The sequence below is a fragment of the Styela clava genome, chromosome 3, assembly GCF_964204865.1.
Source record: "Styela clava chromosome 3, kaStyClav1.hap1.2, whole genome shotgun sequence".
Classification (NCBI taxonomy): domain Eukaryota; kingdom Metazoa; phylum Chordata; class Ascidiacea; order Stolidobranchia; family Styelidae; genus Styela; species Styela clava.
In genome coordinates, this window is record NC_135252.1 from 22,322,517 (window position 1) to 22,333,954 (window position 11,438).

General features: G+C 29.9%; 1 protein-coding gene across 3 annotated transcripts in view; it reads left to right on the forward strand.

Moving 5' to 3' along the window:
* The window catches only part of LOC120343104 (uncharacterized), a 23,816-nt gene extending 12,608 nt beyond the window's left edge, over positions 1–11,208 (forward strand). The window contains exons 11-30 of one of the 3 annotated variants that reach the window (XM_078111250.1): positions 140–346; positions 894–1,094; positions 1,307–1,396; positions 1,894–2,076; positions 2,565–2,639; positions 2,911–3,093; positions 3,490–3,579; positions 3,867–4,007; positions 4,199–4,282; positions 4,832–4,978; positions 5,349–5,432; positions 5,672–5,806; positions 6,107–6,181; positions 7,697–7,738; positions 8,176–8,328; positions 8,411–8,572; positions 8,971–9,060; positions 9,435–9,557; positions 10,102–10,266; positions 10,559–11,208. In XM_078111250.1, coding sequence (XP_077967376.1) covers positions 140–346; positions 894–1,094; positions 1,307–1,396; positions 1,894–2,076; positions 2,565–2,639; positions 2,911–3,093; positions 3,490–3,579; positions 3,867–4,007; positions 4,199–4,282; positions 4,832–4,978; positions 5,349–5,432; positions 5,672–5,806; positions 6,107–6,181; positions 7,697–7,738; positions 8,176–8,328; positions 8,411–8,572; positions 8,971–9,060; positions 9,435–9,557; positions 10,102–10,266; positions 10,559–10,651 — 2,523 coding nt within the window. In that variant the 3' untranslated portion in view covers positions 10,652–11,208. The remainder of the gene's footprint in view (positions 1–139; positions 347–893; positions 1,095–1,306; positions 1,397–1,893; positions 2,077–2,564; positions 2,640–2,910; positions 3,094–3,489; positions 3,580–3,866; positions 4,008–4,198; positions 4,283–4,831; positions 4,979–5,348; positions 5,433–5,671; positions 5,807–6,106; positions 6,182–7,696; positions 7,739–8,175; positions 8,329–8,410; positions 8,573–8,970; positions 9,061–9,434; positions 9,558–10,101; positions 10,267–10,558) is intronic. The other 2 variants (XM_078111251.1, XM_078111252.1) reach the window with 2 other exon arrangements.
* The last annotated feature ends 230 nt before the right edge of the window (positions 11,209–11,438 follow it).

An 11,438-nucleotide genomic window follows, 5' to 3' on the forward strand; every position in this document is an offset into this window, starting at 1 on the left:
TTCAAAATAATTTTTTTTGCTGCTGCATTTTGTCAACATATAATATTACATAATATTATTTCATAATACAATCAGATAATATTTAATGGGTGTTTTTTAGAAAATGAAAAAGCTTTATGAAACTGTTTTATTTAACCAGATTCATGAAGGTGAGAGTAATTGGGTGAAAGACAACATACATACATGCACAATTAAAGCACATTTACTTCCTGGTAACTTTGAATTGCATGTCAGCGTTGACCATATGGGTATGATGAGCTTTCAAGTGTTCCAAAAAAATCAAATAGTAACAGTTTTACATGTCGAACAAAGAGGAAGGTTGGATGGTAGCGAGCTGAAACAAATGGTAAAAGCAATATAAAAATTATATACATGCCGGTATCTATAATTATTACAATATTTTGTCGAACATTATTAACATTATTACATTAATTTATTAAGGGCCGTCATCAGGTATTTTTTGAATAGACTTATCAACTATTCAGTTTTAGAACGATCAAAACTGCATCCAATCAAGTTCCTTATCGTTTTCGGCGCTCACGTAGTATGTGAACCAAGATGGCGGCACCGGAACGTAGTAGCCTATGTGTAATGGGTTGGAGTTAAGCCATAATTTGGGCCAATTTTCAATATTTTAGTTCTATCACGAGTTTGGGGAATAGCCAAATAACTCCCATAGTATTTGTACATGAAATGATGGCCTAACCCTAACCTGGTACACATACTACGTTCCGGTGTCCGCCATCTCGGTTCACATACTACAAGAGCGCCGAAAAAATTAAGAACTTGATTGAATGCAGTTTTGATCATTCTAAAACCGGGCAGTTAACAAGTCTATTTGAAAAATTCCTTGCCATCTTGGTTCACATACCACGGCAATACCATTTTTACAGGCTGCGGTTCATCAACAACTTCAAATCGTTGATGCGGAATGGAAGGAACAAAGTGAAGCAAGAAATATGCTTGAAAATTTTACATACTCTGTCAAGCAAGCAACAAGAGATAGGAGATATAAAAATAAATGGGATGAGGAGGATAAAAAACGCATTCTTCATAAATGCGATGACACACTCGCCTGGATTGAAGCTAATTGGGTATTTGTAACTTCTCCATTTCTCCCACTATGCATAGCAAATTTTATTGTTGATATTTTATATTTAGAATAGTTTAAATTTTTGTTAGAATTGCAAAAAAGATTTTTTTTCAAAATTGTGAATTATTTTGAAACTATATTTGTATATAGAGCTTTGATAATACATCTCCCAATGTTAATTTTAAATTTGTTATTGCAATATTTTTTTTACAGAATGCAAAATTAGACGAATCGCACAAAAAGCGCCAAGAATTGGCCAATGCATGGGTGACCGTGTTATCAAAAATGGATACTGAGAAATCGGTATAGTGATATGTGGTTTTAGAATATAGCCATTCATATTGAAAACTAGAAACAATATTTTTCACATTTCCCGTTATTAATCAACAATGTTATTTTGTCTTTGTTCGCTTTTTGCCCCTATGTCTTTTTAACCCATATATGAGAGCAAAGTTAATATTTTTGCATAAGAAATTTCATGTCATAAACTAGATAGGACAACGTGGTAAAAACTACTCCTTTAAAATTAACAGATTTTGTAAAACCTTCATTCAATTTACTTCACAATTTATTCTTGGTAATAACGGTACATGCAGTATAAAATTACAAGCTCTGAACTTCAATATATGAATTACCTAATTAAGAATCAGATCAGATTGACATCTAACATATCATTCCAATTAAATTTATATATTTTGAAATTTAATTGAAATATTTTTTTTTCATCCTATTTAGAAGTAAAAACTAACGTTTGAATAACTTCAAATTTTAGATTCTAACTTATTTACTGACATTAATAGAAACAATTGCAACAGCATGAAGAAAAACGAAGACAGCAATTTGAAAAAAGAAATACATTACGAACTCAAATGGAAATATATCAAAAAATTACAGATGGCCCAAATTACAATGAAAATTCTGTTCCTGGAAAGTGGATCAAGCAAACGTACGGCAGGATCAAACATTTCTTTTTTAACATCAAAGTAAGATACTGCATTTGTTTACAATTATTGCAAACATTTGTTTCAATTTTTTTAACTCGACAATGTTACAAATTCCTAAACTGTTTGTCTTTCATTGCAAAAAAGAAGTTTATTTTTTTAAATATTTCTTATATATGATGACTTCAAAAACTTTATTACATACTGATAACACAAGGTTAATTATTTATTTTCGTTTCGGCACAAATAATTTAGCGCGTTTTAATTGGTAAATTGCCGATAGCACCAAAATATGTTCTTATACGGTAGAACATTATTACGCTTTATGTGCTTATCACGGTCGTTCCGATATATGGGTATTGAACAGAAATTGTGGACCGCATTTAAAAACCGTCTCCCCAAACAAAGCTTCACCCCGACAGTCATTTAAAAATTAATGTCCGACTTGTTTTTCATATTTTCATACTTATATCCACTAGCAAATTGTGATTTGGCTCCAACTTGTGACCATGTTCATATTTTTAATTCAGCAAGAAGAGGATATTGAAGAATTGACAAAACAAGCTAATAAAGTTATTGATGATTTTTATGAAGAAGAAGAACAGGTCATACATTCACTTATTGAATAAAAATATTTTCAGAAAACCTCAAAATCTTTGAACATTTTTTACGGCTAATGCATCATCGCTTATTCTCGATTGCTAAAAAAAATAAACCAAAATATTTTGGTTTTAGTCAATTACGTTAGCACCTCTTATATTTTTTCATACACAGTAAAACAATATTTTATATACTATTACTGATATACTTTTTTTTACATATTTACTTAGATAAACAATATATGACATAAATTTACCAATTTTTTATCTCTTAAAGCTGGGAATGGCCAAAATGGAAAATGAACGGCAAATATATATTGAAGAAACGAAGGAGTGTAGAATAAGAATAAGAGATGTTTATCAAACAATGAACTCCGACAAATATAGAAACGAAATTACAATTCAGGAGAAAACAGAAACTGTAAACTTAATTAAAGAACTGAAAGATGCACTTGATAATGTAGGATTTTTAAAATAATTTCATTAATAAATTGAAAATATTGGAAAAAATCTTGATCTGTTCATTACATTTATCAGTTTATATAAATCCCTTTGCTTGGTGACAAAGCGTCGTCATTTGCAATGTACAATGGCAACATGCTGCTCAAACTCTCGGAGCAATTCATAATATAATCGAATAACTAATGCTGAAGTTCACGCTATTAGTAGCGTTTGTGTGCTCTTATCCAGACTTATTTTAGATCATGCATTGAGCATGTTTAAATATGATCCGTATCGTATTATACCTGTTTTAGTTATATTAATTCCAACAATCTGTTCGCTTGTTATGCGTTTTAATTTTAACGTTTATTTCTTATCATATTTGAGTTCAATTTATTTTTTGATCATTTAACAGGATTTAGAACTAGAAGTAATACAACAAAGGAAAACGGCTTTGAGTCAAATATGGGGGCCCACATTCACAAGAGTTCTTGATAAATTGGAGGTGGGAAAAGTATAATTCTACTATTTGTTCACATAGTCTAGCGACGTTGATTTTTCGGCCAAATTAGTAAAATGTTTGCTTCATGTATATTGTTCGTTTTTTTTTCACTATAATATACATTATAATAGTACAAAGAACGTAAAGTGAAATTGAGTACTCATGATTTTATTAAATAATGTAACATTTACTTTGTCAATAAAAATTAAATTACTCCAAAACAACAATGATCTGCAATTGAAGCAATTTCGTAAAAAAGCATTTTTTATACACAAGACTTATTTTTTTAGATTGAAAAGCAAAGAGAAGCAAAAGCTTCCCTAAATGAGAGACTCAGAACTTTAAGTATTGAGAATTCTGAAACCTACCCGTTACTAACTGATCCGGAAAAAAATGAAGTATACGAAATGATACAATTCGCAGGAAGCGAGGTAAATACTTATAAAGAAGTATCTAATGTTTCTAATTTATTGATGACTAAGACTCTTTTGTTCTCATTTTTACTTGTCATTTATGTCTAAAATTTTACCGTCAAAAGTAATTGATCTTATTGTGTGAATAAAAATAGGGGCAGCGCATTATTCAACCGAATTCTACAAATAAAAATCACCTTAATATTCAGAATCACGGAGCTGAAGAGTATGCAAAACTGGAGAAACGATCTGTTGAATTGTTGAATTCAATCGCATCAAGAATGGACGACAAAGTGAGTTGCTTTTCAAAAAATATTCGAAATTGAAAATGGCAAATATAGCCTAAAGTTAATGTAATTTTTACCAATGGAATCATAATAAATAATAATAATAAAAACAATCAAGAAATCATAATGATTCAATGATTAAACATTCCTTCTTGAAATACTTTCAAATCGATAGGGTTAAAGGCCAATTTCATAGACAAATATAGGGCTGATTCCCAATTCGTATGTTGTTGGATTATTCTTCACATATGTATAGTCCTTAATATTTCACCAGGTCTGTTGATTTAAATCTATAGGATTTTACTAGTTCTCAAACATTTAAAACATTCAAGCCATAAGCTAACATTGAAAAGACTTCGTTTAACCATGAGCATCAATAGGAGAATGTAAAAAAAAACGGTCGAAATTCCAAAAAAGTCAAAAACCACGTAGTCTTGGTGAGCAAGTGATCATTTCACGTTCGATATTCAATTTCATATTTGTTTTATCTACTCCATGACGAAGGCTAAACAAAAATTAAATTTGATAAATAAATGATATCCTTTCATTATACAGGGCAAAACGAGGGATGCCAGAGACCACCTTGAAAAAAGCATCGAAGAGCTTGAAGCCGCTCTTAAGCATGAGGAATATGAGGGCATTGATTCTTCCAGTGAATTGGAAAAATTATTTTATTTTAAAAAAAATTGTCAACAAAAAAACGTAATTAACATTATATTATCAGATTGCTAACGAAGAATTTTCAGATAGTCGAGCATTTTGAAAAAATCAATTCATTTTCTTCTAACCAATCACTTTGATTAAAAATAAATATTATGATATGTTCAGAGTTCTTCAAACGACTGAGATAAATGAAAATGGAAATCAGTACAAAATATTAAATAAATGATGATCTTTTAAATTATCATTGTTTACCTTACTGAGTAAATAGCTGTAAAAATCTGGAAAAGTTTTTGGAATTTCTATTTCTTCTGTATAGGTAATTCTTCATCTTTAATATCACAAACAAATCAAAATATTATTCTAATATCAACCTTACGCTGAGGTATATATAATTTTTTTTATTCATTAGAATTGGTCGTTTAAAGAATACGAAGCAAAAAAAGAGGAAGTCCAGCAAGTATGGACAAATTTTCTTGCAAAAATAGCACGCGAGGTAATATAAAAACTTTGAGTAAATATTTCTATCTATTATTTCTATTGTAAATTTATGCATTTACAAAATTGAATCCATAATTAAAAATATTCCATCCTTTAAACGATGAATTATTATTGGAAACAATATGGATTCATAAATTTTGACAAATGTTGTTTTTTACTGGAATCAAATATACTCAAAGTATTGTGTACGTCATTGCGCAAGATAATTAAAAACCCTAATTTTAAAAATTTTAGAGAGAAAAGGACATGGCTGCATTCCAAAATGGAATAGAAGATCTTAACAAACTTGCTGCAAAATTTCAATTTATAGTGAGTAAAGATGATGAAAAGGATATCCACAATTTCAATTATTGGTGTTTCGACAATAAAGTAAGTTTTGTGAAAAACAACCAAAAAATAAAATAAGCAATGATTCATAATGTTGTTTTGCACAACAAAAATATTTGTTAGTCCGGTTGTAATGCATTGGTGTCAAAATTCACGAAAGACATACCTTTGATAAAGTCGTGAGATGTAGTATGTATATGATATTTTCATGTTTCTCAATATATACATTTATATACATATATATATATATATATATATATATATTATAAAGATAGCTAAAATATTAACAAATATTCATAAAAAAACATCCGCGCTTTACAAAATAAACATTTTTCATTTCAGAAAGCAACAATCAATGAAATTAGGGAAAAACGTGCAGAAGTCAATTTGAAAATAAAAACTTTAACTGAAAAAGCGGTTAGTGTGTTTATAATATATGAGTTTGCAGTTTTCACATCACAGGCTAATGTGTTTGCACGCATGGCTATTTGAATAGCTAAAGAATATTTAAAAAATATATCAGTTCTTTAAAATAAAGGAATATGAAAATAACATTTCTCATATTTGTTATAAAACGACCTAACAAAATATGTATTCGAATGTTGGAGAACAAAGAAAAATGGAACAAAATAGACAAATTGTATCACAGTGGCTTTTATTATAATGATACTTCACCTCGTTTAAATTGTGTTAAAGGATAAAGTTTTATCCCAACTGAAATATACGTGTATTGTGTCGAAAGTCGAATGATACCTTCTCCCAATCGTGTATTTGACATATCCAAATTAAATCAGTTGCCTAAACAGCTTATTTCAATTTTAGACTGCATGGAAGGTATGACTGTGAACCTTGCTTGCCAAGATTGAGCTTTTCATTTTCTTTGGAACGAGTACTAAGATAGAATATTCATTACAATTCCAAATTTAAATATTCTATGCCCAAATCACAATAATCAGTGTAGGTGTATTCAATTCCTCAATTATTTCCCTTTTCAATTCATAGGTCGTGGTAGTTTTGTCACCCTACTGTCCGCTGGTTTATTAGTATCCTAAAAAAAAATTTTTAAATAATTTTAAGTTACTTTAATTCTATACCAAATTTTATCGGTAAAAAGACTAACAAAAGGTGCAGTGAGATCCGTGTGGTCACTTGTTATTCACAAGCATCGAGATCCACTTTAGCACTAATACAAGTACTAATCTAACAGGTGCTCTTTCGTTTATTTCAGTTTATCAAACAACATATAAAAAGTGCAGCAACTTTAATGAAATATACTCATTCGTTATAATTAGCACTATATCTGTAGATCCCATGTAATCGCACCTGGGCCCGTTGAGAAGTCCTGCTGTACAATAATTGTTTGTTTAGTCTAACTCATGGCTATTCAACTGTTTTTTACAAAAGATCAGCATACAAATTTTCAAACTTATTTGGGTCCGATCTTTCCAGAAATTATATTTCGGCATACTTAAATGAGCATTTTCTCGACCGGCTAATGATTAGCAAATCAAGATTGTTTATTATGATGTTATAGTTGCTTTCATATATATTCAAAACTATTAAAGTCATTTTATAAGACGAAGCCTAAAAATGGGGCTAATGATCCAAAATAAAGAATTAGGTGCGGTCCGAATCCAATACTGAAAGGTCCTGAGTTGTACCGCGTCCGTCAGTTGAGTAGCCCTGGCCTAACTCATTCTACTTGTTTGTAGATTGTGAATTAGTCATATGTAGTCATATAGTCATATATCTGTCATATGGAGGTCATCATTGGCATGTTATTCATTCACTAATCACATATTTCACAAATCAAGTGATTTTTTCGGTGAATTAAATTTGAATTACCCCTTGTAATAACATCTGCATAGTTCCCTTTTAATCAAAACAATGCGTATTGGAAACGAGCAAATTTTATTAATGAAAATTTCATAGGAAAAGACATCCAGAAAACAGCCGTCAGCAATCGAAGCAATGGTGAGAAATTTAACAGATGATTTTCAGAATTTGAATCTGGTACACATGAATAAATAAAAAACTTTTATTACTTTTATATTTTTATTGTAAAATTGCGTGTTGGTGAAACATCTGTTTGATATAGAATCTCAGTTGATGTCAGTCGATTTACGTCAATACATTTACTCACATGGTCTCTATTGACTGTCCAAATACGGTACTGCATTTGTTCGCAGATCCCTGGGCTTTTTATTGCTGTATTAAGTTGTCGTGTTATGACAAATGAGGTTTCAGCCTCGACGCAAAGTTATAAAAATAAGTCAAAATTATAAATATCCATAAGTATACTGCATAACAATTATTTGTCATTTATAATTCTATTTTTGACACCTGTTCAATTTTATGGCTTGCATTCAACCTTTCATGATTTTATTTAAACATCATTCAACTTATTGTAGTTTTTAAAACAGGAAGGAACTGGCGATGGCCGTAAGTATGATGAGAGAAAAAATCAGAGGAACAAACACGGTGTCATACAATGTGCGATATCAGATACACCAAAATTTAAGACAATAAATGAGTGCCTGGCTAAATGTAATGTTACCAGACATGTAAGAAAATACGGATAATGAAATCCATGGAATTCATCGGTCCTCATTGGCCCGAATGTCATATTTCCAATCTTATTTTTAGCCTCCGGAACCTAACAACGCACGTCAAGCTTTATCAACGTTTCTAAATGAACTTTCTATACGGTCACACGAAAAAGACTTTGATGAGAAGCTCACCAAAGAAGAAACGAAAATGATTCGTTCTGAATGTGACAAAACACATAAATGGTTCAGTCAAAATCCGGTTTGAATTTTTTTTACATTTAATTCAATTTTAATGCTTGAAAAATATAGCAAATTGATTTTATCATGTCATTTAAAGTCCGTCTATTATTTGTCCCGAAAAAACTCTTAATAGATAATCAACACATTTTCCACCAAATTGTTTTTTTCAGTATTCAATTTTTTAGTTTATCCAACATTAATTGGATTCTTAGATAGTGTAAAGGTATTTAGTATAAAAATCAAACTACTACGTTAACATATCCTTCAAATTAAATGCGTTATTGCATTACCAAACGTACTAAATTTTTATAATCAGGTTTCTTATTGTTATTTAAATGAAGTTCAATTTTTTTGCAAGTAATTTAAACTGTTACTTGAATATTAAAGTAATATTATATCATTTTTATATTGGCACAGTGCGCAAAAGAACAAGACTTTCAGACAAAACACCAGCAATTGAGGAAACTGTGGAATGAAATAAGTCAGAAGTTTAAAGAAAACGAATGTGTAAATCAAACGTTTGGTTTATTCTTTTTCTATAAGTTTGGAAAGTGTATATTCCGCATTAAATTTTGGTACTTCCGTAGTATGTGAACCAAGATGGCAGACAACGTAGTGTAATATGTGTACCAGGTTAGGGTGAGGCCATAATTCCAGGTACAAATATTACGGGACTCATTTGGCTAGTCCCTGAACTCGTAATATAACTAAAATAGGGAAATTGGAATAAAATTATGGCCTAACCCTAACCTGGTACACATACTACGTTCTGGTGTCCACCATCTTGGTTCACATATTACGGGATTGCAAGAAATTTTCACTCGAAACATTATATCAACAACAAAAATCATTTTAGAATTATTCTAATTTCTCGTTGTCAGGCACACGACTGTGGATTGCCAAAAAATGCAACTGACTCGCCATCAATTCATACATCCAATTTTAATCCTTCAAGAACAAACGCCACTCGCCCAAAGAATAAACTTGCTTCAATAGTTGATCAGGTATTTAGGAAATATTTGCTTATTATATATCGACGAAAAGTGTTTCCGTAATAAAATAAAAGTGTTCTTTTGCTAAAAAAATCTGTGGCAATTATTGACACTGACTCATATTCAAGATACATTATAAAACCATGTAGGTTTATTTAAAACAAAATTAAAATTTACAAAATTGCCTTTGAGAACATTTGCAACCTCATAGACTTTATGAAGATAAAATTCAGTACTCATTTACTGACACGACTAATTGCAAACATATTACGCTATGGCATATTAATGAATACCTACAGAATATTTCCCTGTGTTAGTATTTTATTATCATTCTCTAGATAAATAATAATAAATATAATATATATATAACAAAATTGAAAATTTTACATTATTGGAATAATCATTGATATCCCTTGTAGCTGCTTTTAGAGGTAACTTGCCGTTGATCCTAACAATATGTATTGTAAGTGTCTATAAAAGTTGTGTGTAGTGTAAAAAATAACCATATAAAACACATGGATGTCTCATGATTATCAATATCCTACTTTTTTTTTAGAAAAGTAAAGAAGCGCATAACAAAGGAAAGCTCAAAAATTACCACGAACTCATTGTGCGCTGTTTTTCCAAAAATGGATTTAATAGGAATAGCTTGACTCGAAAAGAGAAAAAACAAATTGATGAGCTGTGCAAGGATACCGCAAAGCTTCTACAGACAGAAGCCGTAAGTCTTTAAAATGCGATAATAATTTTATTTAATTCTAATAATTTTATTTAAACTTATCGCGCTTTCCTTCGCTGGACATAGATTTGGTACTCGAAGTATTGATAATTTTTATAAATTGCTTTAAATCAGACATGCAAAAAAGGAACTCAAAGCAAGTTGAGTCATTCAACTTGAAAAGAAATCATTCGAGGAGCCTACACGTTATTTTTGACAAATACGACAATTCACAATGTTGCTAACAGTCTTAGATTTATCTAAATCTGCAATAATATTTTCATCTTCATTTCAGAACATTCCAGAAAATAGATATGCTGAAGCACTAAAACAGCTGCGAGACGTTGGAGATCCAATGTTTTCCAGATTTAATAAAACTACCTTTTAAAATTGTTTTTATCATGTTGTATCATTTTCAACAAAATGTCAATTGTCAAACCTTTAATGGTGAATTTACTCGAGCATAATAAGATATCTTGTTTGTTTATGTGTTCTTTTCAACGTTGTTAAAAATTGATTTTCTTCATTATTCATGGTTGATGTATAGTGACATGATTTTTGGTTAATATAAGGCATTAATTTTTGTACATAGCAAATGAGACATTACAAATTAACTTGTTAAAGGCACCGCAAACTTGAATGAATCCGATATAATTTTATCATAGATTCAATTTATTACGAATTAAAATTCAAATAAAAGTTGTAATTATTATTGCATAACTTAATATGAATAGTATGGAATAGTATTTACGATCATCCACATAAAATACTTAATATTTGTTTTATCAATTTTGTCACTAGTTTGGGATCGAATTACCTAATCCATGTTAGTTTATTTTACTGTGTCGTTTTATGTTGATAGAATTAATATTTATCAATTTAGTGTTGTTAAATCTTTTCTAAAAATCTATGTCCTAAAATGATATTACTTGAAAATAAATTTTGCAGTCGTTGTCCACTAAATGTATATAATAAACTGATAATAATTCTTCAAAAATTATTGTTATGGATTTAAAGGAAAAAATCAGCAAAAAGTTATTTTTAAAAATTTAAGTTTTAGGCGAGGAATTTTAAGCGAGGCAAGGAATTTATACGGCCTTCAAAAGAATACATGTGTATTTCATTTACCACATCAAAATGAGTTTGTTCTTTTTACTGACTTCAGATAAGTAGTA